This window comes from Papio anubis, chromosome 11, assembly GCF_008728515.1.
Source record: "Papio anubis isolate 15944 chromosome 11, Panubis1.0, whole genome shotgun sequence".
Lineage (NCBI taxonomy): Eukaryota > Metazoa > Chordata > Mammalia > Primates > Cercopithecidae > Papio > Papio anubis.
The window spans coordinates 22,478,932-22,499,638 of record NC_044986.1 but is presented as its reverse complement, the minus strand read 5'-3'; the positions used below and the strand labels follow the sequence as shown (position 1 = coordinate 22,499,638).

Genomic DNA, 20,707 nt, shown 5'->3' with positions numbered 1-20,707 from the left:
TAATGTGTCACCCCAGGCTACTTCTCTGGGTGACGCATTAAGACGACATATAATAATTGTGCAAGAGCTCAAGACGCTTCACAGGTGGTACTTAAAGTATTCCCAGGCCTCTAGTATTCCCTGGGAAAGCTTGCTGTCAGGGCTGTTACTGACTCAAATGCCTTTGAAGGTAAGCTGGAGTCAGCACTCCTTTTCTCTGAGATAGGGGGTTCTCCCACAGAGCAACAATACCTGCAGTAATAACTTTGGTTCTTTGAAAAGAGGAGTTTTCTCTTTAAGGTTATGTGATCACAGTTGCTAAAACCTTGCTGGCTTCAAAGAGGTTGCATAGTTTCCAAAAAACCAGCCCCATCAAATGCACATGGCCACCAGTCAGCTGCCTTTGTGTTTGCTGAGGTCTATGGCTATGGACCTACCACACATACTCATCACAGTGAATAAAGCTGACCCAGCTTTATAGCACTGGTTACATTCTGTTCTGGTGCCTCGACATTTGCCTTATCTCTCCAAAGAGTTCTTAAGAGAAGGTTGCTTATAAGCGAAATCATTGCACCATGCAGTCTCCTGGAAGAAAATATGCATAATCGTGGAAAATGGCTATAAGCAGAATCTTAGACCAGATCTCAGCCAACTCACAGATCATATTGGATAGATTACAGCCCCAGAAAGAATCTGGGAAACGTTTTAAGTTCTACACCCTTGGAGCAGTCAAATTACCCAAGGTCATACATCCGATTAGTAGCACAACTAGGATCGGAATCCAAACCTCTTGCCTTCTAGTCCAGATCTCAGTCCATTGAATGTGTTTTCCAATATGTATTCCATAAGATGTTAATAGACACCATGTACAAAAGAGTGTTATGGTCAGATAAGAACAGCAAACATGGGGTTAAAGAAAATTGAATGGGTTACTAATGACAGAACTTCTCAGAGCCTTTAAAACACCATTATTTATTGTGATTTTCTAAGAGGGGAGATCATTAGCAGTTTTCCTAAATTTACTTCATCCTAAAACCCTTTTGTGGTAGAACATCTGTGGAGCATATTTTGAGAGACATCATGTAATACTTCCTCTCTTAAATAAGTTCAAGAGTTTTTTAAAGATATACTCATGGATAACAGGGCTGACTTTTGTTTAGGAAATGTTGGGAGGTTCGGCTTATATTTTTGGCCCACTGAAGTCATCAAAATGGGAGGTAGGTGCCAGGTCTGACTAGAATTACTATTGGGTGTTCCAAGATGACAATCCATCTCTTTTTAGGACCACTGCTGTCTTAAAAACCAATTTTGTTTTGTTTTCCTACTGTTACTTTGAAGTACTTTGACACTGCACCTGTTTGACATACAGAGGAAAGGTAAGTCTGGTGGCCTCTCTTGATGAAACACTGTTGTATCAAACCCCTATCTACTCCAATGGGGATGGCACCAGGGTCAAGAGGAGGAAGAAGAGACCTAGAGCCAGCAAATGAGATATGGGGTTTGGCTGGGGGCTTACCCACAGGAGACAGAGTGTAGTGGTGGTGGGCTGGACAGGATAACTGCATGGTGCAGTGATGGCTGGCTGGACAGGAGAACCACAACTGCTTGCAAAAGGCATGCAGTTTTTATATCATTTTCACCTAGCATCCTTTCCCTAATAACCTCCGCCTGGCAACCTTCACTTAACCCAAAACTCAGGACCTCAAGCCGCTGTACAGCCCATGTTTCAGAGGATGGTCTGGGAACTCAGATGTTCCTAATAGACAAGGAACGAATCTCCTGGTTGGCCACTTCCAGATTCCCTAGCTCGGAACACACATTCAGGTGCATTTGTCATACAGGTTCATTCTCAGGGTATGCTTTAGTTATTACTATCAGATGCATTTACTATACAAACACCCAATCTGAAAATGGGCCCAAACGTAATAAGATGTAATAACATAAATGTAGTAATATACTCCAGATGTTCTTGATCTTTTCTGGGACATGATTCTTTTGGGGGTCTTATGGGAAAAAGTTATTGACCCATTGTGGCATCAAATGCATATTCATAATAAAACTCGCAAAAAATTTTAGGGTGTTCTTGCACCCTCTGAAGCCAACCAATAAAGCACCGGGCTAGATTTACCGTCCTCAAAGAGGGCTCTCTGAAAACAAAACGTATCATAGACCTGTGTAACACAAGAAACGGTAGTAAGACTCTCAGTTGTCCGCTGAGCAGTTATTTTTTTCTTTCTTTTGAACTCTTGGTTCTTGGAGGGTGGCCTGTTGTTTGCTAGTTCCTGTTTCGATGTTGGCTTTGTCAATTGTGCTGCTGAATGACTGTCAATCATGTTACTTCAACTGCAGAACTTGGGGACTTCCTGGAGCTGTTGTTTACAAATGCCAGTCCTAGTTTTTCTTTCTGGACGCTGTCCTCCTAGCTTTTTGGAAAGAAAAAAAAAAAAAAAAGGGCAGAAGGACAAGATACATGCAGAGAACTATACGGAAAAGGAAGGCAGCTGTTGGCAGTGGAATGAGGGCCTATGGCTCTGTCTGTGACTTGCTGGGAGCTGCACCACTTCTGTCTGGGCCTTGGTTTGCTCATTTGTTAACCGAGCAAATTGTCCTCACTGGGTCATCTCCTGGGACTTTCTTCTTTTCTCTGACCTTCCAGGGGCCTAAGCTTCATTTTTATTATACACTTGTAATAACAAAAAGCAACATCTTTCTTGGGTTTCCCTTGTTTTCCTCTTGCCAGTACTTTTATTTATTTTTGCTCAAAATAAATAGAGGTTCGATTAGTTCCATTAATTAACTTCTACCCAACATTTGTCTCTTGAGCCACCCCCCTCCCTCAACCCTGCATTATCCCTGCCCTTCTCTAGCCTTCTCTGTTTGTACTTCCTTGTAGATCTGGCTGTCTTAATCACAACCCAAGATCATTCATTTCATTTATTTTCCAGAATGAAAGTTCCTCATTTTTATACCAGGCTCTCTGGGCTCTATCTCCTTGTCTGGGAAGCAAGCCGACACTGCAGACATAGAGGGGAGGAGGGCACGATGGCAGCTATGTGCACTCAGGGCAGCTGGAGAAAAGAGGATTAATTCTGAGACATGTGAAGCCTAGCCCAGGACCCAGTGTTCCAGAAGAATGCAAATAAAGCCCCCAGAGATACAACTGGAGGAGCACTTCTCTACCCTGACTCAACACTATTAAATGCAGGGCGTGGCAGTTATAAAAACGCTGAAAAGCATCGGGTGGAATGGTCTGTGATTGCAAAAGTCTAATGAGCTGGAGTTTTCAAAGGCTTATAACTTAGGCCAAGTATAGGAGATGTGGTAAAATTTGTGTTTTGACGGGGGTTATGGTGGGGGAAAGATTTCTTGCTAGAGTTCCTCAACGTTAATTGAGCTTTTTTCTAAATCTCAGGTGGTAGGAGTGATTTGAGCGGGGGAAAACCCTACAAAAGACAAATGTACTAAGAAAATCTTTCGAAACCTAAATTGAGGAAATAAAATCTTAGTAGTCTTTCAGTTTTTCTTGGTACATACTACAGTAAAATATTGCATCTGTTTTTTGAACTATGCTTCACATTACTCTATGCTTGCTTTTTACCCCAGGAAAGACATGCTAGAAATGCCCCTGAAGGGTTTCTAAACATTGTAAAACCCTTACTACCCTTTCCCTCTCCCCACTTTCAGGCCCCTCAGATGGATTCATCTGATACCAGGAGCCTCTAGGGCTTAGAAATTTAGCTTTCAATCAAGAGGCATGTGAGGGAAAGTCCATCGCAGCCTGGGTGCCAGAAGGTCCAGATTCCCGGTCTGCACATTCCCTACAATGCTGGGCACTGAGATCTCATATGCACTTCTGGCTCAGCTACTAACTTAGCTGTGTGGCTGTAGGTGACTCACTTAACTTCTCCGGGTCTGTTTCTTCATTTGTAAAATAAAAGATTTGGACTACGGAATCCCCAAATTTCCTTTCAGGATAAAAGTCCCATGATTACCAGTGACCTGCTCAAGTTTCATTATTTCCCTCCTGTTTAAAGCACAGAATCTTGTCCACTTCATAGGGAGGTGGTAAAAGTCTATGCAAATGTGCTCAGTAAACCTTAAGGCAACACAAGTGTCAGCTATCATCATTATTATAAGTATTCTTTATGCAGCTCTCTCTTCAAAACATGTTTTATGTCTTTTACCATTTGCGCTAAAGTGCAATTTCCGCCTCACAGGAATTCTCAAAATTCAGGCTTTGGTTTGACAAAAGGAGACGAGACATCAGTTCAGGTAGATGAAGTTGCTGCAAATGGCAGCAGCATCTACAATTTCTTAGGAAGCAAGTGGGCTAAGACCTACTCTTACTCCCCAGAAAGACAAATTCTTCTCAATTTCACTTAGGGGCATGAATGTTGCTTATTAAGAAACAGAACTCTCAAATAAGACTTTACCCAAAGAATGAAAAAGCCTTGGAGAGTTCCAAAGGCAATAATAGTAAATCTAGGTGCTTATCTTTTGCCTTCAACTATGCATTTTCAAGTACTTTACCCAAATTATTTCATTAGTGCTCCTAAACCCACACCAGCCATCACTTTGCCTTTGGGATGGAGGGAGGTGATATTATCTGAGCTGTGCATTAGGAGAAAGCCCCTGGGTTGACAGTCCCTCTGTCCACACCCAGTGGAATCCTCTCCTGCCAACAGTGGCAAACTCCTTTCTTTGTTTGTTTTGAGGTGGAGTCTCTCTCTGTCGCCCAGGCTGGAGTGCAATAGCGCTCTCAGCTCACTGCAACCTTCGCCTCCTGGGTTCAAGAGATTCTCCTGCCTCAGCCTCCCGAATAGCTGGGACTACAGGCATGCACCACCATGCCCAGCTATTTTTTTTTTTTTTTTGTATTTTTAGTAGAGATGGGGTTTCATCGTGTTGGTCAGGCTGGTCTTGAACTCCTGGCCTCAAATGATCCTCCCACCTTAGCCTCCTAAAGTGCTGGGATTACAGGCATGAGCCACCGCACCCAGTCAGCAAACTCTTATCTCTTGTTCTCCATTCCCAGGACTCCCATGGTACCAACTCAGTACCTTGCTCAGCATCCCACGGTATTAGAACTGAATGACTGCTTATGAACTCCCTGCGGTGGGCACCTCCTTCTTTTACAGCACAGAAAATCGAAGCATTCAATTCACCCAGGGAGAGGAAGCGAAACACCCAAAGCAACACAGCTAGTTAGGGACAGGGTCACTACCTTGTCTTAAGAGGCAAAAAATAGAAACTATCTCCCACCCTCTCCCCTGACAAAACCAAACACTTGCACCCCTCCAAGTATCTCAATATTGCTTAAGCCTGAGTAGTACGGGGAAGATGAGGTATATAACGTTTATCTGCTCACACAGCACAGAGCTTCTGTTACCATCTCTGAACAGCTGTCTTGTTCTGGGCAACTGTGATCTCCCTTCCTCTCCTAAACTCTTGGAATGAATCATTCTCAAGGGAAATGGAAGTTGCAATTCCATTATTCTGTATAGAGTGAGTTCAGGGGAAAGGACCCTCTCCTTTTCTGTCATCTAATAGCTAAATTAACATAAGCCCATAGGCACAGGGATTCAGGTAACAGAAACCTAGTTTGTGACAATTACAACGTGAAATGAAAATGTACGTTGTGGCCCAGAAGCCTGGGCAGCTCTAGGCTTCAGATATTACCTACCCTAAAGTAGTACAATGCCTTTTACCAAGAACATAGCTGAATCAACTGTGCTTTTCACAGAATAGGCACACACCAAAATATTTCTGGATTGATTTGGTAGGCAAAAATTCTTGGCACTTGGATACTTTTCCATTTTCAGCTTATTCTTAAAAACATTTTTTAAAAAAATGTTTAGCTGCAAAGGCACAGGTGACTAGTGTTCAACACAGTTGGAAGGAATGTTGGTGATAGTGGCTATCATCCATATTTCCCAAGTTGGTTTCTAAGTAACACTGCTTCTGGGGTATCTTGAGAAAAAAATGTTCTGTGTTCAAACAAGGTAGGAAGCATTACTAATCTTCCTACCTTGGTCTCCCAAGATGCTAAAGGCACAGAGTTTATTAAAAACACTGAGAAGGCCGGGCACGGTGGCTCATGCCTGTAATCCCAGCACTTTGGGAGGCCGAGGCGGGCAGATCACTTGAGATCAGGAGTTCGAGACCAGCCTGGCCAACATGGTGAAACCCCATCTCTACTAAAAATGTAAAAATTAGCCAGGCGTGGTGGCAGGTGCCTAGAATCCCAGCTACTGGGGAGGCTGAGGCAGGAGAATCACTTGAACCCGGAAGGCAGAGGTTGTAGTGAGCCAAGATAGTGCCATTGCACTCCAGCCTGGGCGACAAGAGCAAAACTCCATCTCAAAAAACAAACAAACAAAACACTGAGAAGAGTTGTGGGTAAAGAAACAGTTTTATCTTTGTTTAAACGAGTTATTTCCAAGAGCATTTGACCATGGAACAATCCCTCCCACATTTTTTTTTTTGCATCATATCAAAGTTCCACAAAATTCGTGTTCTTTGGAAAATACTTTGGGAATTAGTGATTGAGCCCAATTTCTGAATTTTATTGGTAAAGAAAAAGGTCCTGAAAGGGACTGAAGTTCTTACAGGAAGTTAGTGGGGGAGGTAGGGCTACAACCCCATTTCCTGAGTGTCTGGCCCAACCTTGTCAACCACACGCAAATATGGCAGCATTCTCAAAGGTGGGTTCTGGGATCCCCATGATCCCCCCGCAGCCATCATGGGTACTGCTTGAGATAATATGCAAAAAGGACAGGAACATTTTCCTCCCTAATGGGTCCTTTGGGGGCAATTTGCTAAAACATAACAGGTTGTTTTAGATGCTTTGTAAAATTGGTAATCATATTCCATTCTTTCCTTATCTCATAGATCTTGGGATGCTTATCCAACACAGCCTGATTATGCTATTGGTGCTGAGTAAGTACATTCAATGAATGACTAAATGGAAGACAGGGAGGAAGAAGGAAAGGGTTGGGAACTGAAGGGAATGAGAAGAGAAAAATGTGGAGAAAGAGAAGAATGGTAACAAAGGACCAGCAGTCACTGATCAGTAGAGTATAGGTGAGAGAGGGGAAAGGAGACAGCTGCAGATAATGGAAAAAAACAAAACAAAACTGAGGTCTGGGAAGCTCTGATTTTAAAAAGTGAACATGAATTATGAGACTAATTCAGATACTGGCCAGGCCAGGAGGCCACTGCCCAGGAGATGAGGATGACCACCAACTGCTGAGAATCTTTGTAAACTCAAATCAAGGTGTATTTTGCACAGGCACAATAAATAAACAAGGTATCTTAAGTACTACAATAACGGGTGAGTGGGTCATGCACAGTGGCTCACGCCTGTAATCCCAGCACTTTGGGAGGCCGAGGCAGGCAGATCCCTTGAGCTCAGGAATTCAAGAGAAGCCTGGGCAACATGGCAAAACCCTGTCTCCACTAAAAGTACAAAAAACTAGCTGGGTGTGGTGGCACACGCCTGTAGTCTCAGCTACTTGGAAGGCTGAGGTGGGAGGATGGCTTAAGCCCGATAGGTCCAGGCTGCAGTGCGCAGAGATTGCACCACTGCTCTCCAGCCTGGGCAACAGGGCAATACCCTGTCTCAACAACAACAACAAAACCCAGATGAGTAAGACACAGGTCTTTCCCTAAACAAGGTTACAGTCTAATGGGCAGAAGCGCTAGGCAGGGACTCAGATAAAATAATGCCAGGTAGAATGTGATCAGTGCCTCTGGAGGTGTGACAAGCCAATACGGTGAAGAACCAGGGACAGGAAGATCATATCAAATCACGAGGCTCCAGAAAAACTACCAGCGTCCAGGAATGGTGGCTCACGCTTGTAATCTCAACGCTTTGGGAGGCTCAGGTGGGCTGATTGCTTGAGCCCAGGAGTTCAAGACCAGCCTGGACGACATGATGAAACCCCCTGTATACAGAAAATACAAAAATTAGCTGGGCATAGTGAGGGGCACCTGTAGTCCCAGTTACTCAGGAGGCTGAGGTGAGAGGATCGCTTGAACCAGGGAGGTTGAGGGAGGTCGAGACAGCAGTGAGCTGTGATCATGCCACTGCATTCTCCTGGGCTACAGGGCAAGCCCCTGCCTCAATTAAATAAAACAACAACAACAACAACAAAATAAAAAACTACTAGGGAGGGCCATGAGGCACAGAAGGATTGCACCAGGCAGAGATAGGAGATGAGAAGAGAGACATTTCAAGGTGATATATAAAGAATTACCAGGGGTTGAGGAGGCATATAGGGATATGTGTGGAGACACAGCTTGAAAGTCTTTAAGTCACATCGTGGAGCCTTGAACGACCGACCGTGGCGCTGACACTCAAGAGAGGCAGTGGGAAGCCAGTGAAGGTTTGTGTGTGTGTGTGTGTGTGTGTGTGTGCGCGCGCAGAGAAATAGCAGCATTAGAGATGATTCCCAGGCAGGGTGACTGGGCAGCCAAGGGAAGGCGCTGGCCTGTGCGGGATGAGGCAGTTGGGTTCTGGAGGGACCAAGCAATCATTCAGGTGCTGCCCATCAGACAACTGAAAAATCTTATGAGAGGTAGTGGCTAAGTCCCCTCCTGGGAACATAGAGGAAGCATAAGGTTCTGGTTATCACCCTCAGGGGACCGTGACGTTGAAAGAATAAGGACAGGACCAGGCAAAACGAATGCAGCCAAGAGGAAAAGTCAGAGAGAACAGCGAGGGGAGGTGGAAGTTTCAATACAGAAATTGTAGCCATGGCTGAGATTCCCAGCACCGGAGTCCGGAATTAGTGCGTTTGAACGCCAGAGGCTTGGCGAGTCATGATTAGCAAAGGGACTTCAAAGAGTTTTGGGGCCTGTTTTATATCTGTGAAATGGGAATTATTTCTATCTCAAAGGTTTGAGGGGATTCGCTGAGAGAAACTTCTTAGCATGGGATCTGCAGAAACTAGAAGTCATGGAGAAAGCAGGGGCCAGAGGGAGGAGGAATCGGGCAGGCTGATCACTTGGAGTGTTCGTCCAAGGAGTGTCTAGAAATGGAGGCAGCGACGTCAGGAAGCTCAAAACCTGTGCTTCTGCCCAGTTTGCAGAACGCCCTGTGAGGAGAATGGGTGAGCTGGGACTAGGCAGCTTCATCCTCGTTCCCATCCCCCAGCACCGCCCTTTTCCCGACGCTCCCATCTCGCCACGCTTCCCAACACACCCCCACCCCGGCTTCCCGCTCCGCTCCCGCTCCAGCCAGTCCCAGGAACCACAAGCGCATGCGCCCTCCGTGCCCCTCCCCAACTTTCCACGTTTCACTCCTCTCCCCTTTCCGCCTCAGCTCCGGCTCCACCGCCACGATTGGCCAGCCGACCACCCGGCCTTGGCCAATAAGCGCCGCCCTCTCGCCCCCGTGTTACTGGGTAGAAGAAAACAAAAACAAACAGAGCGAGAGGGGCCAGAGACTCTCCGAGGCGGCGGCAGAGCCAGAAGAGCGGGGTCGGGGCCGGCTGACCAGGGACCTGGGCGAGCAGCGGCAGGGGCCGGAGGGGTCAGTACCAGTAGGCGCGGCTCACACGCTCGGGAAGACTGCGCCCTCTCCCCTATGCCCCCTCGGAGGCAGCCGCACGATGGGAGGGGGCGGGGGCGTGGGGGCCGCGGCCCTGTCAGGTCCGGGCCAGCGGCGCGGGGCCCCGGCTGCCTCCTCGTAGCCCCATAGGTCCAGCCGCGCCCGCCCCAACGCCCCGGACTGCGGGCAGCCGGCCCGGTTCCCTCTTTCTGGGCCCAGCCTGGAGCGTGGTGGCGCGGGCCCGCCCCCTCCCGGAGCCCTCTTCCCACTGAGAGGGGCGCGCGGGGCGCTTGCCCTCGAAGGTCTCCCTCAACCCACCTCCCCCTCTGGCGGAGGTTGAATTCAGGGGCCGGGATTGGAAGGCGTGTTTCCGGCTGGACTGAAATCCTGTGAGGAAGATTCGCGCCCTCCCCGCCCCCTGCTCTCCCTGGGAATTCTCTGAAGATGCACCCCCCTGCTCGGCGTGATCCTGGAGCTCCGTTCCTGGCCCCGGCCCAGCCCCTTCCGGGGGCCGACCCGGGCTGGGGACTTCGGGGGTCCTGGCCTGAGCCGGCTGCGGGAGAAAGGGCCCGGCCGCTGTGGGGAGGGGCCGCGCGCTAGCCTCACTAGGGGGGCCCTAGGAAGCGAACACGTGCCCGCCGCCCGAGCCCCGCGCGAACTTCGCCGAGCCAGTCCTCCGGCAAAGGGTCTCTTTTTTTTTAGTTCAGGTAAAATATAATCTCCCAGAGAAAACAAAGCTGGGAAGGGAGCCCCCTTTCTGTGAAACGCATGCCGTCTGCTGCATTTGTCAGTTTGATGCTGTAACGTACATGGAGTTTTGCAAGAGCTTCAAAACTGTCTGCAGACGTCAATGTCGCCCACCTACCCCTTGTGAGAACTCGCTACATAGCCAGCGACTGTGTAGTGTCTACAAATGATGATCAGAAATGCGACTACATGTCTGGCAAAAAAGGGTTTCCCTTGTTTTTTAACTTGTATTTTTACTTTAATTTTTATGATTTTGATAACGTGACTTTTTTTGGGAAACCACCAAGTGCTTTTTAAGCAAGGAGTTACTGGCATTTATACCCTTAATATTCCTTCATTATAGGCTTATTGAATACCTTAATATTTCAGTAAGTGTCTGAATTATAATTGATTGGCTTTTTCTGTGGTACTAATGTGAAAGGAAAAATAATTGTTAGGACTGCAAAAATAAATGCCACTTGAATGTTATCTGTAGTGCTCACTTTTGCATTACTGTAGTAGAATGCTTTTAGCTGGTTTTAAGCTGCTAATTAGCTGTTTGTAGCCGGAGAATGAATACAAGTAATCCTAGTTAATAAATGGCCAAAGCTTGACTCCCCAAAATGCCAGAGCAATTTATGAGGTATATTTCAGGAAATACATATATATTTCGTGGGAGAGTGGAGGGTCTATCTCTTAGGGAATGTTTTGGCAATTGAATACTTCTGATTGCTTGTTTCATGTAACACTGAAGAAAAGGACAGTGTTTAATGTCAGCCTTCATTTTCTTCTAACTTGTATGTATAGTTTTCTCATCGAAAATTCATTTTTGTAGGTTAGTATGAAGGAAATAGGGTTTGGATTTTTTGCTTTATATTTTCTTGTTTGGGCCAAGTAAGGGTGGTTAAATAAATTGGAAAAAATCCTACTACTTTAAAGAGAAGAAAAACGTAGAACATGTCTTATGCTTATCTAAACTCTTAAAACGTGTTTGTTGCTCTCAAATATAACTTGAGTTCTTGATCAGGTTATCATTGCCTAACGACACAGGACTATTAAGATAACTTTGTTTTTATCTTAATAAAAGAGATGGTAGTCATTTCCTGACAGTTTTCTTTGTTTGACGGAATGCCTTCTGTATAATAGTTTAAAATAATTACTTTTAGTGTTTGGAAAACAGCATTTAAAAGTTTGATTTAACAGCAGAAGTCTGTTTTAATAAGCTTCTGGTAACCCTTGAAAATAATCTTCCTGTGGGTTATTAAAATCTTGGATTGAACTTGTGCAAACAGTACTGGATTTGGAAGGTCTGAATTCTCGTCCTGGCTGTTCCACTAAGCAGCTGGCGGTCATTGGACATATCACCTATCCTCTCTGAATCTGTTTAGTTGTGTGTAAGGTGGAATACTTACCTGAAGATTGTTCTGTAAGGTACATTAAATAATACATGTACAATTCTTTTTGAATTGTAAAGGGCTTTATAAACATTAGTTATAATCATTTCACTTATTGGGCTCTGCAGAAAATATTCTCTCAAAGGTTATGCTTTCATCAAGAATGAAAAAGACTTTGTAATGGAACTCTAAAAAACTGAAACATATATGACATTATTCCTTTCCTATATGTAATTCATGCATGGAATTAAACCAGAATGTAGCCTTTTCAGCCATGAAGGATGCTGAATGTTTAGATTTGCGAATCATTTTTGTTCATGTATTTATATGAATCTCTACATATTTTTAAGATTTTTTTTCATATCTAAAGTTGGCGGGAGTTGTATTAAAAAGTGATTTTAAAGATTCACATTATTTTATTCTAAATAGAATTAGAGAATGATTTCACCTTTTTGTTAAGTTCCCAAGCAATATGATAGCATGTTAGTCTGAGGATTATGCCATAGTAAGAAGCTTATAGGCCGGGTAGTGGCTCACGCCTGTAATCCCAGCACTTTGGGAGGCCGAGGCGGGCGGATCATGAGGTCAGGAGATCGAGACCATCCTGGCTAACACGGTGAAACCCCGTCTCTACTAAAAATACAAAAAATTAGTCGGGCGTAGTGGTGGGCACTTGTAGTGCCAGCCACTCAGGAGGCTGAGGCAGGAGAATGGTGTGAACCTGGGAGGTGGAGCTTGCAGTGAGCCAGAGATCACACCACTGCACTCCAGCCTGGGCAACAGAGCAAGACTGCATCTCAAAAAAAAAAAAAAAAAAAAAAAAAAAAAAAAAAAAACCTTACAATTTTAACACAAGGTCCATTTGTTTTTGCTTCGCAAAATAGTACCCTTTTCTGAAGAAAAGGGCTATAAACTTGTGTTAGCAAATAATAGTATATAATGTGGAATTTAAAAGTCAGTTTCACCTTTGAGTCCCAGGAGGCTCTGCATATATCATTGTTATCCTTAAATGACATCTAACAGTAGGTTACGTTATATGGAAAAAAAATGTGCTTTTCTGTAATTATTAGGCATTTCCATTAATTTGTGCATTTTATATCTCTGAAGAGCACGTTGCTAGCAGCCTGATTGTAAATGACTGGAAGGACTTATATCCAAACTATGTGACTTAAACATACACTTAAGTACTCTAAACCACTATTTAAAAAATACTTCTAGAGAGATTCTGAAATCTTAATTTGGTTGCACTTTTTCTGGTAATATATTTTTTGAAAACTTTTGATATTTCTTTCATATAACATTGGATCTGTATCACTAAGTTAATTGTCTAAAAGGTAACTGATTTCATCAAACCTTCCAGGATTAATAATTTTTAAGCCATTTTGAAACTGAGGCCTAAAATACTGAGATGCTTATCTCGTTGTACTTACTCCTTTCTGAAATGATCAGATTTTTTAAAAATGGATTTCTCATATAAGTAATATTATCAAAAAAGCTGATTTTAAAAGTTTCTCCCAATCTCAAAGTCTTATTCTGGTAATTATAGACCTAGGTAATGAGTGGCAGATATATCTGCCTTTCAGATATGCCGTAATGTGAAAAATAACAGAGTCATGTGATATTCTTTATTAACTAAAACTGTTGTTTTTATTTTGGAGTAGTTCTCATAATTCATTGGTAGGGAACTATCCAGTATTTATATTCCTATATATGTACATCAGATTAATTTTGAGGCTTAGTATTCCTAAAAGATTTGGATGTGTGTATTTTTTTTAACTTGACACATATTGCAAACATATCTTTTAATTCCAATTAAAGGGGTGCTTTGGCACATACTGAAATCTGGAATTTTTTTTGACTTAGATAAATTTATCAAGAAGATTGGAACCAAATGTTAATTAGGGTAAGTTGTCTTTGAAAGTAAAGTGAACTCTTTTATTTAATGGAATTATGTTTTTTGTTGTTTGTTTTTACAGTGTGCTTAAGTAAGTTTAATTCAGCTTAATTACATCAGTTTAAAAGATGTTGAAGCTTTCTTTTTTTGTTTTAAAAAAACAGATTCTGAAGGAAGACTTCCATTTGGTAATTTGTTTAATCAGTGCAAGTGAAATTAAGGAAAAATGGATGTAGAAAGTGAGCAGATACTGAATGTAAACCCTGCAGGTAAGTAAGAATTTCCTTTTTTTTTTTTTTTCTTTTTTTCTTCGTCTTGGGATAAGATCTTGCTCTGTCACCCAGGTTGTAGTGCAGTGGTGTGATCATGGCTCGCTGCAGTTTCCACTTTCCTAGGCTTAAGAGATCCTCCCCTATCTCAGCCTCCTCAGCAGCTGGGACAACAGGCATGTGCCACCACACCAGGCTAATTTTTTATTTTTTGTAGAGAGAGAATTTCACTATGTTGCCCGGGCTGAATATCTTGAACCTTGACTATGTTGTGAGTAAGCTTCAGACCATTCCATATTTTATAAAAACATGATAGAAAAACTATCTTTAAATACTGCTTTATTCATGCTATAAGAAAACAGGCTATATTATTTTTAAAGTCAGGTTTGTGATTTTTATTTTCATGGGAATTCATTACACGTCCTATTTTTCTGTGTATCCTTTCACATTCCACACATTCCTATCCTGCATTATGTAGTACAGAATAGAGAAGAATAGTGAGCCTGCTTATTTTCACATGGGCTAGTTAGTGATTTCTGTAATATTAACTTACTGGTATCTTTTGATATCTTTCTTAACGAATAATTTTTATATTCTGAATTACCTAGGGTATTTTCCCTAATTCTCCATGGTGCTTCAATAGTATGTTGTTATCATAAAAATGAACAAAGTTTTGTGGAATAGATGACCAAATGTGAGTAGCTCAAGACGATTTAAAATGTATTTATAGTTTTCAAAATCATCTCCCCAAAAAGGTAATTAGAACTGTATAATATCTGAATAGTGAGAACAGTTCATATTGGTATACTTTAGATAATTCTTTGCCTTATAATTTTATTAATATTGAAAGCTGTGTATTTTCTGTCATTTTAAGTGTATTTCATTACTACATCTTTATTTCTTCAATGACAACTCACTATTGTTTACAACATACATAGTTTTCTTTGATCTGAACAAACATGTTGAATTTGAAGCTTCTTTACCATTGTTTATTTACAGATCTTTTTAAAGTGTAAAAAATTGAAAAAATTTTTATGTAATTAATGATCATTTCTGTGCTGCTATGTACAGAAGCTGTATGAGTATGCTTTAGGGTTATAAATGGGTAATATATACCTACTTAATTGAGATGGGGATGGTAATAGAGTTTAAGAATATATTTTACATATAAGTAATTGCTACTTTTCTGCACTGTCCAGTATGGTAACCACTAGCTACATGTGGTTATTATTACTTCTGGGCTCAAGTGATCCTCCCTCTTCACCCTCCTCAGTAGCTGGATTACAGGCGTGTGCACCACTGGGCTTCGCCACATGTGTTTGTTGAGTACTTGAAATGTGGCTACTCTGAGTTGAGATGAAGGTCAACTATCTCAATAATTTTTTACATTGCTTGCATGTTGAGATGATATTATGGTTATATTAGATTAAATAAAATTTATTTAAATTAATTTCACCTGGTTTTACTTTTTAATGTGGTTACTGGAAAATTTAAAATTTCTTATGTAACTTGCATTCTATTTCTATCAGAAATAGAAACATAGCTTTAAAATGTATACTTTTTTTTCCTAACTACAATAAGACCTAGTTTTAACCCTGTTCTTGGTGCTTCTGTCCAGCACTGCCTTAAAATAAAAAACTTGTTCTTCAATATTTGGATAGGCGTAAGACAGACCCTCTTTGTAGTAAATTCTTTCTATAGCAATCCAAGTCACACTCTTACTCTTTTACTTGGAGGAAGTAGGTTATTTATTCTGACCTTCAGTTTCTTAGTGTATAAAATTGGGATATAAACACCCTCTGTATAGATTTATAATTAGGATTTAGTGAGATACTGTATATGTGTGTTAAGTCTGTGAAGCACATACTAGGTATGTAATACATGAAAATGTGGTAATATTCTAATTATGCCACTCATTGGACACCAGTAATTGAAAATGTGATTTTCGGGTGCTGTGGTCATATACAATTAGAGTGGTTACTATTGAGATGTCAGAATTCAGAAAGAGGGAATTAGTACACAATAGAAAACAATTTTGAAGTCATCACATTCTGTACTCAGGTTATCATTTTAATTTTGGTTTTCTTAAAGTCAGCTCAATAGGGGCTATGGAACTCCAACACTTAGGTTAGTATGAATAACAAAATATAAAGCAATTAATATAAACATGGGTTAAAAATTATAAGGTCAAATATATAAATTATACTGAGAGAGAATGTTTACTGCTGCAGAGACATAAACATACTTGAAAGAATATTAAAATGGTTGAAGAAAAGAAAACTTGATTATGGGAAATAGATACATTTAAATTGAATACTCCAAGGGACAGTTTAAGACATTTTATTATAGTTCTGAGTCCTGTGTCTTCTGGACTAGTTTTGTGGTTCACCTTAATAGTGCAATGATGAAAGCACTATGTTACAGGTAGATATTTAATGTTTTTCTCAACCATCCACTCTTACATGAAAATGTCATCTAATTTATCTGATCCTGGTCTTTCTGCCCCTTCTACTTAATCATTTTTGTTTATCTCTCTTTACTTTCACTCCCTTGTCCATCTCTGTTTCTTTAGCTGTCAATACTCTGCTGTATTCCAGTTTTGTATTTTCTGTAGTTATAGTCATATGGGATTAAAAATGTGGGTTTGAATCCTAGCCATAATCCTTTCTAGATATGTAACTTCTTGTGAAACACATTCCTTCTGTAAAATGAGGATAAACAGTTTCTTTCTACAGCTTTTGAGGCTTATAGACCACATATGTAAAGTGCCTAGCATAGAACCTGGTATCTAATAGGTACCATGTAGTGTGGAACCTGGAATCTAATAGTTGACAATAGTAGTGGTAATGATGAAAGAAACAGTACTACGGCTGCTTCCATTAAGACTGTAATTACTGCTGATGGTTGTGATGATGTCCCAAACACACCATCCTAACACTGGCCTCTCACCAGTTCGAAAACTTTTAAGGCATTGTTCCACTTCTCTTTAATCGTAGATACATTCTGCTTAAAAGCCTTTATTATTTTCTTTAAAAGTATGACATTATTATTTTCCCACAGTTACTACCCTTGCTCTTTACCAGTTAGCTTGTGACTGAATTACTGAAACATTTTCTTAGTGGTTTCCCACTTTATACCTCTTTTTGTAATATACTCAATATTCTTCTGCCAAATGAATCCCTCCCATCTCCTTCCTATGGTATCTAACTTAAGCTCTGACAATTTTAGTGTGGGAGTAGTTAGCAGTGATTCTGGTGAGGTAAGCAAGGGCAAGATCAAGTTACAAGGTAAAGAGTTTACATTTTGCCCGGCTGCAGTGGCTCACGCCTGTAATCCCAGCACTTTGGGAGACCGAGGCGGGCGGATCACGAGGTCAGGAGATCAAGACCATCCTGGCTAATACAGTGAAACCCTGTCTCTGCTAACAACACAAAAAAATTAGCCGGGCGTGGTGGCGGGAGCCTGTAGTCCCAGCTACTTGGGAGGGTGAGGCAGGAGAATGGCGTGAACCTGGGAGGCGGAGCTTGCAGTGAGCTGAGATTGCGCCACTGCACTCCAGCCTGGGCGACAGAGCGAGACTCTGTCTCAAAAAAAAAAAAAGAGTTTACATTTTTTGTGACATAATGGGATTACTTTTAAAGGATCTTCAGTGAGGGCATGCATGAGAAAATCAGTCTTCATTCAGTATAGTTTGAAGACTGGAGGCAGGGAGACTACTTAGGAGACTAGTGAAATAATTTGGCTCTAATAGATGATTTTGTTTAAAATAAAACATTTCCACCTTCCTAAGTATGTCAAGAATTGTAAAGATTTAAACACATGTAGGCTTTTTATAGGTTGATGAAAATTTTTGGTTTGAATATATCTTAAAACGTTAAAGTCCATGCACATAGACCTGACATGTTATAATTATCTTTAGGCATATAGAAAATGATTTGAGTGATTCAGCTCTGATTTGAGTTAACAATAATGAACAAAACTCTGGCCCAGTGGTAGCTAATTCAGTAACCTTTCTGACTTAAAGAGCTTTCAGGGCAAAGTCAAGTGCCTCCACTTGATCTCCATGGAATTTGAGTATGAAGGACACTCTGCTAGGTGATGGGGATGCAGAGAAGGACATACAGTCTAGTTGTGGTTTCTCATTTGAAGCGTATGACTTAGTTGGAAGAAAAAGACTGTTATATAAAAAGAAAGTGATTTCCATGACGTGTTGAATGAATAGTATGTGAGCAATTAGTGTTACTGTAGCTAGAGTTGTAAGGGAAGTTTTAATGGAGGGAGTAAGACTTGGGCTATATCCTAAAGGATTTTGATAACTGAAAATAACAATGAGGGTGACATTCTAAGTAGGGGAACCACTGGAAACTCCAGTATGTTGATCTCTTTTAGAAGAATCAATTTTATATAGGCTGGAAGATTTTCAGGATGGTAAGTAATATGAGAACAGTTTAGGGAGATGAATTAGGACTTTGAGATGATGGCTTTTCTTGAAAGCAGACTTTATCTTGAGGCAGTAAAGCATCAGCAGTTCAGCTTAACAATCATATGGATTGTTTGCTGAATTCCTTTCGTTCTTTTCTGGATTACTAATAGATCTTAAGTATTTATACCTAGTTACGGGATGTTTGGCAAATCATTTAAACATTCTCAGCCTTAGTTTCCTTATCTGTCCTCAATGTTATAATAACTAACTGCCAAACTTGTGCATAAATAAATGATAGAGTGTCTAGTACAATGCCTGATAAATAATAGTAGGCATTCTATAAATATTAGTTTGTGTCTCTTCTCAAGATGCTTTGTCTTTTCTTAATATCTCCAATTGCTTAACTCTCTTAGCTCATAAAAGTCTAAGGGTTTTATATTTGGTGTTGCTGTTAGCATAGATTTTATGATCTAAACACGTGAAATAACATGCTTCTTTTGGTAAACTTTGTTAAAATTCAGTGCCTTGGTTTACTTTCCTTGATAATGTGAAAAATAATCTCATTTAGTTGTTGTTTATTAGATTGAAGTAGATGAAATTCCCAATATGCGACTGTAATTTACCCGCAAAAATGGTCGTGTCATGTGATTCAACCTAATCTAACTTACCACTATGTCTGTAAAACAGTAGATACTTAAAATACTTAGAATTTTCTTTCTTCATTTTTCTCTTTAAGATCCTGATAATTTAAGTGACTGTCTCTTTTCTGGTGATGAAGAAAACACTGGGACTGAGGAAATAAAGAATGAAATAAATGGAAATTGGATTTCAGCATCCTCCATTAATGAAGCTAGAATTAATGCCAAGGCAAAAAGGCGGCTAAGGAAAAACTCATCCCGGGACTCTGGCAGAGGCGATTCGGTCAGCGACAATGGGAGTGACGCCCTTAGAAGTGGAGTAACTGTGCCAACCAGTCCAAAGGGAAGGTTGCTGGATAGGCGATCCAGATCTGGGAAAGGAAGGGGACTACCAAAGAAAGGTTGGTATATATCATGTCCAACAAATGGAAGATAAATAAGTGGAAAAAAATTGTCTGGTTCTTGTACTACAATTTCCTTGTTCTAGGAATGAGAGAAATTCAAACAGTGATAGTAAGAGGCTTTACAGTTTGTATATATTTTTACTTAGTAATAAGGTGAGGACTATCTCACTTTTTCTTTAGGTTGATCTTTTTTCTTGTTTGAGTAGATTTAATTTTCTTTAGCAAAATGTTAACGGTTTATTTCCAGCAAAATATGCACTGATGTTTTTCACTGTTAACGAGTTTTGCATATGTTCTCTAAGTTTGAAAGGAGTCAGAAATCCATCATACTTATTCAATTAATATAATTATGTCCATTACTACTACTAGTAAACATAAATTTGATTGATAACATCTGGATCTGAATTTTAATGTTTTCCGAGATCTGGTTGTGAGTTCTCATTAGCTCTTTATTTTGGGTTCTGTAGTGCATTGGTCTGTTTCACTGCTGTATCTCTAGTACCTGAAATAGTGACTAGCACGTCATAGACAAATATTTGTTGATTAAGAGTTTTCTGATGATTTCATCATCTTTTGAATGGTGGGAACTTCAATTTATAGCGTAGGTTTCTTGTAAAATGTTTTTGTGATGTCAAAAATTATTTTTGTTGAATGGCTCTGCAATCATGGTTTATATCAAAATGAAACCTGGTTATCAGATTCTGTTTTGGTCTGATGGCAAGGATATAGTTGGTACAAAATAAAACCCTCCAAAAACAGAAATGTTGGTGACATTGTAAAGGTTCTTTAAAAAATAATGTAGTGCATTGGTCCTTAAAACATTTCAGTAAGTTGATGTAGAAAAGCAACTTCGAAAATTGGAATTGTTAAGCTTCTGTTGGTTGTTTTGTATTTAGAAAATAGAATTTTCAGGGCTGTTAATGCTTAAAAGCAATTAGTATTGTTTTCTATATTTGTAATATATTGCTTAATAGTGTGGTTTAATGTGTACTTTTATATTTAAAGAGTACTGTATTTGACTTTAAAATATTTTATGGTGGTTACTGTCCTTTTTTGTTAAATAATTTTTCCCTTGTTGAGTTTTCTATGCTACGCTTTACTGGCCCAGCATGTTTCTTTTTGTCTTGGTCCCAAAGAAATGTCGAATAAAATTTAGAGCTCAGCTGCAATATCATCCCCTTTGAGGTCCTCAGTATAGCTATTTTTTATCTTTATTTGTTTTTGCTTTTATTTTAAAGTATCTGCTTTTTTAGTTTTTAACTTCATAAGCTATTTGAACTTAATGTTTTCAGAAATATTGAAAGAGTGGTCTGAACAAAAAGGAAACCAATAGGGAAAGAAAACTGGAAAAAAAACTAACATAGACATTAAATACAATTTTTTTTAGCTGTTATTTAACATCGGAACATTTAGGATTATTTTAGATT

General features: G+C 40.6%; 1 protein-coding gene across 4 annotated transcripts in view; it reads left to right on the top strand.

Annotated features, from left to right (window-relative positions):
- The first annotated feature begins 6,377 nt into the window (after window positions 1-6,377).
- The window catches only part of PDCD4 (programmed cell death 4), a 30,404-nt gene continuing 16,074 nt past the window's right edge, over window positions 6,378-20,707 (top strand). The window contains exons 1-4 of one of the 4 annotated variants that reach the window (XM_021944070.2): window positions 6,378-6,918; window positions 13,516-13,555; window positions 13,711-13,815; window positions 18,975-19,277. In XM_021944070.2, coding sequence (XP_021799762.1) covers window positions 13,773-13,815; window positions 18,975-19,277 — 346 coding nt within the window. In that variant the 5' untranslated portion in view covers window positions 6,378-6,918; window positions 13,516-13,555; window positions 13,711-13,772. Of the gene's footprint in view, window positions 6,919-9,297; window positions 9,515-10,629; window positions 10,648-13,515; window positions 13,556-13,710; window positions 13,816-18,974; window positions 19,278-20,707 lie in introns of those variants that run through there. The other 3 variants (XM_009215340.4, XM_017944542.3, XM_003904251.4) reach the window with 3 other exon arrangements.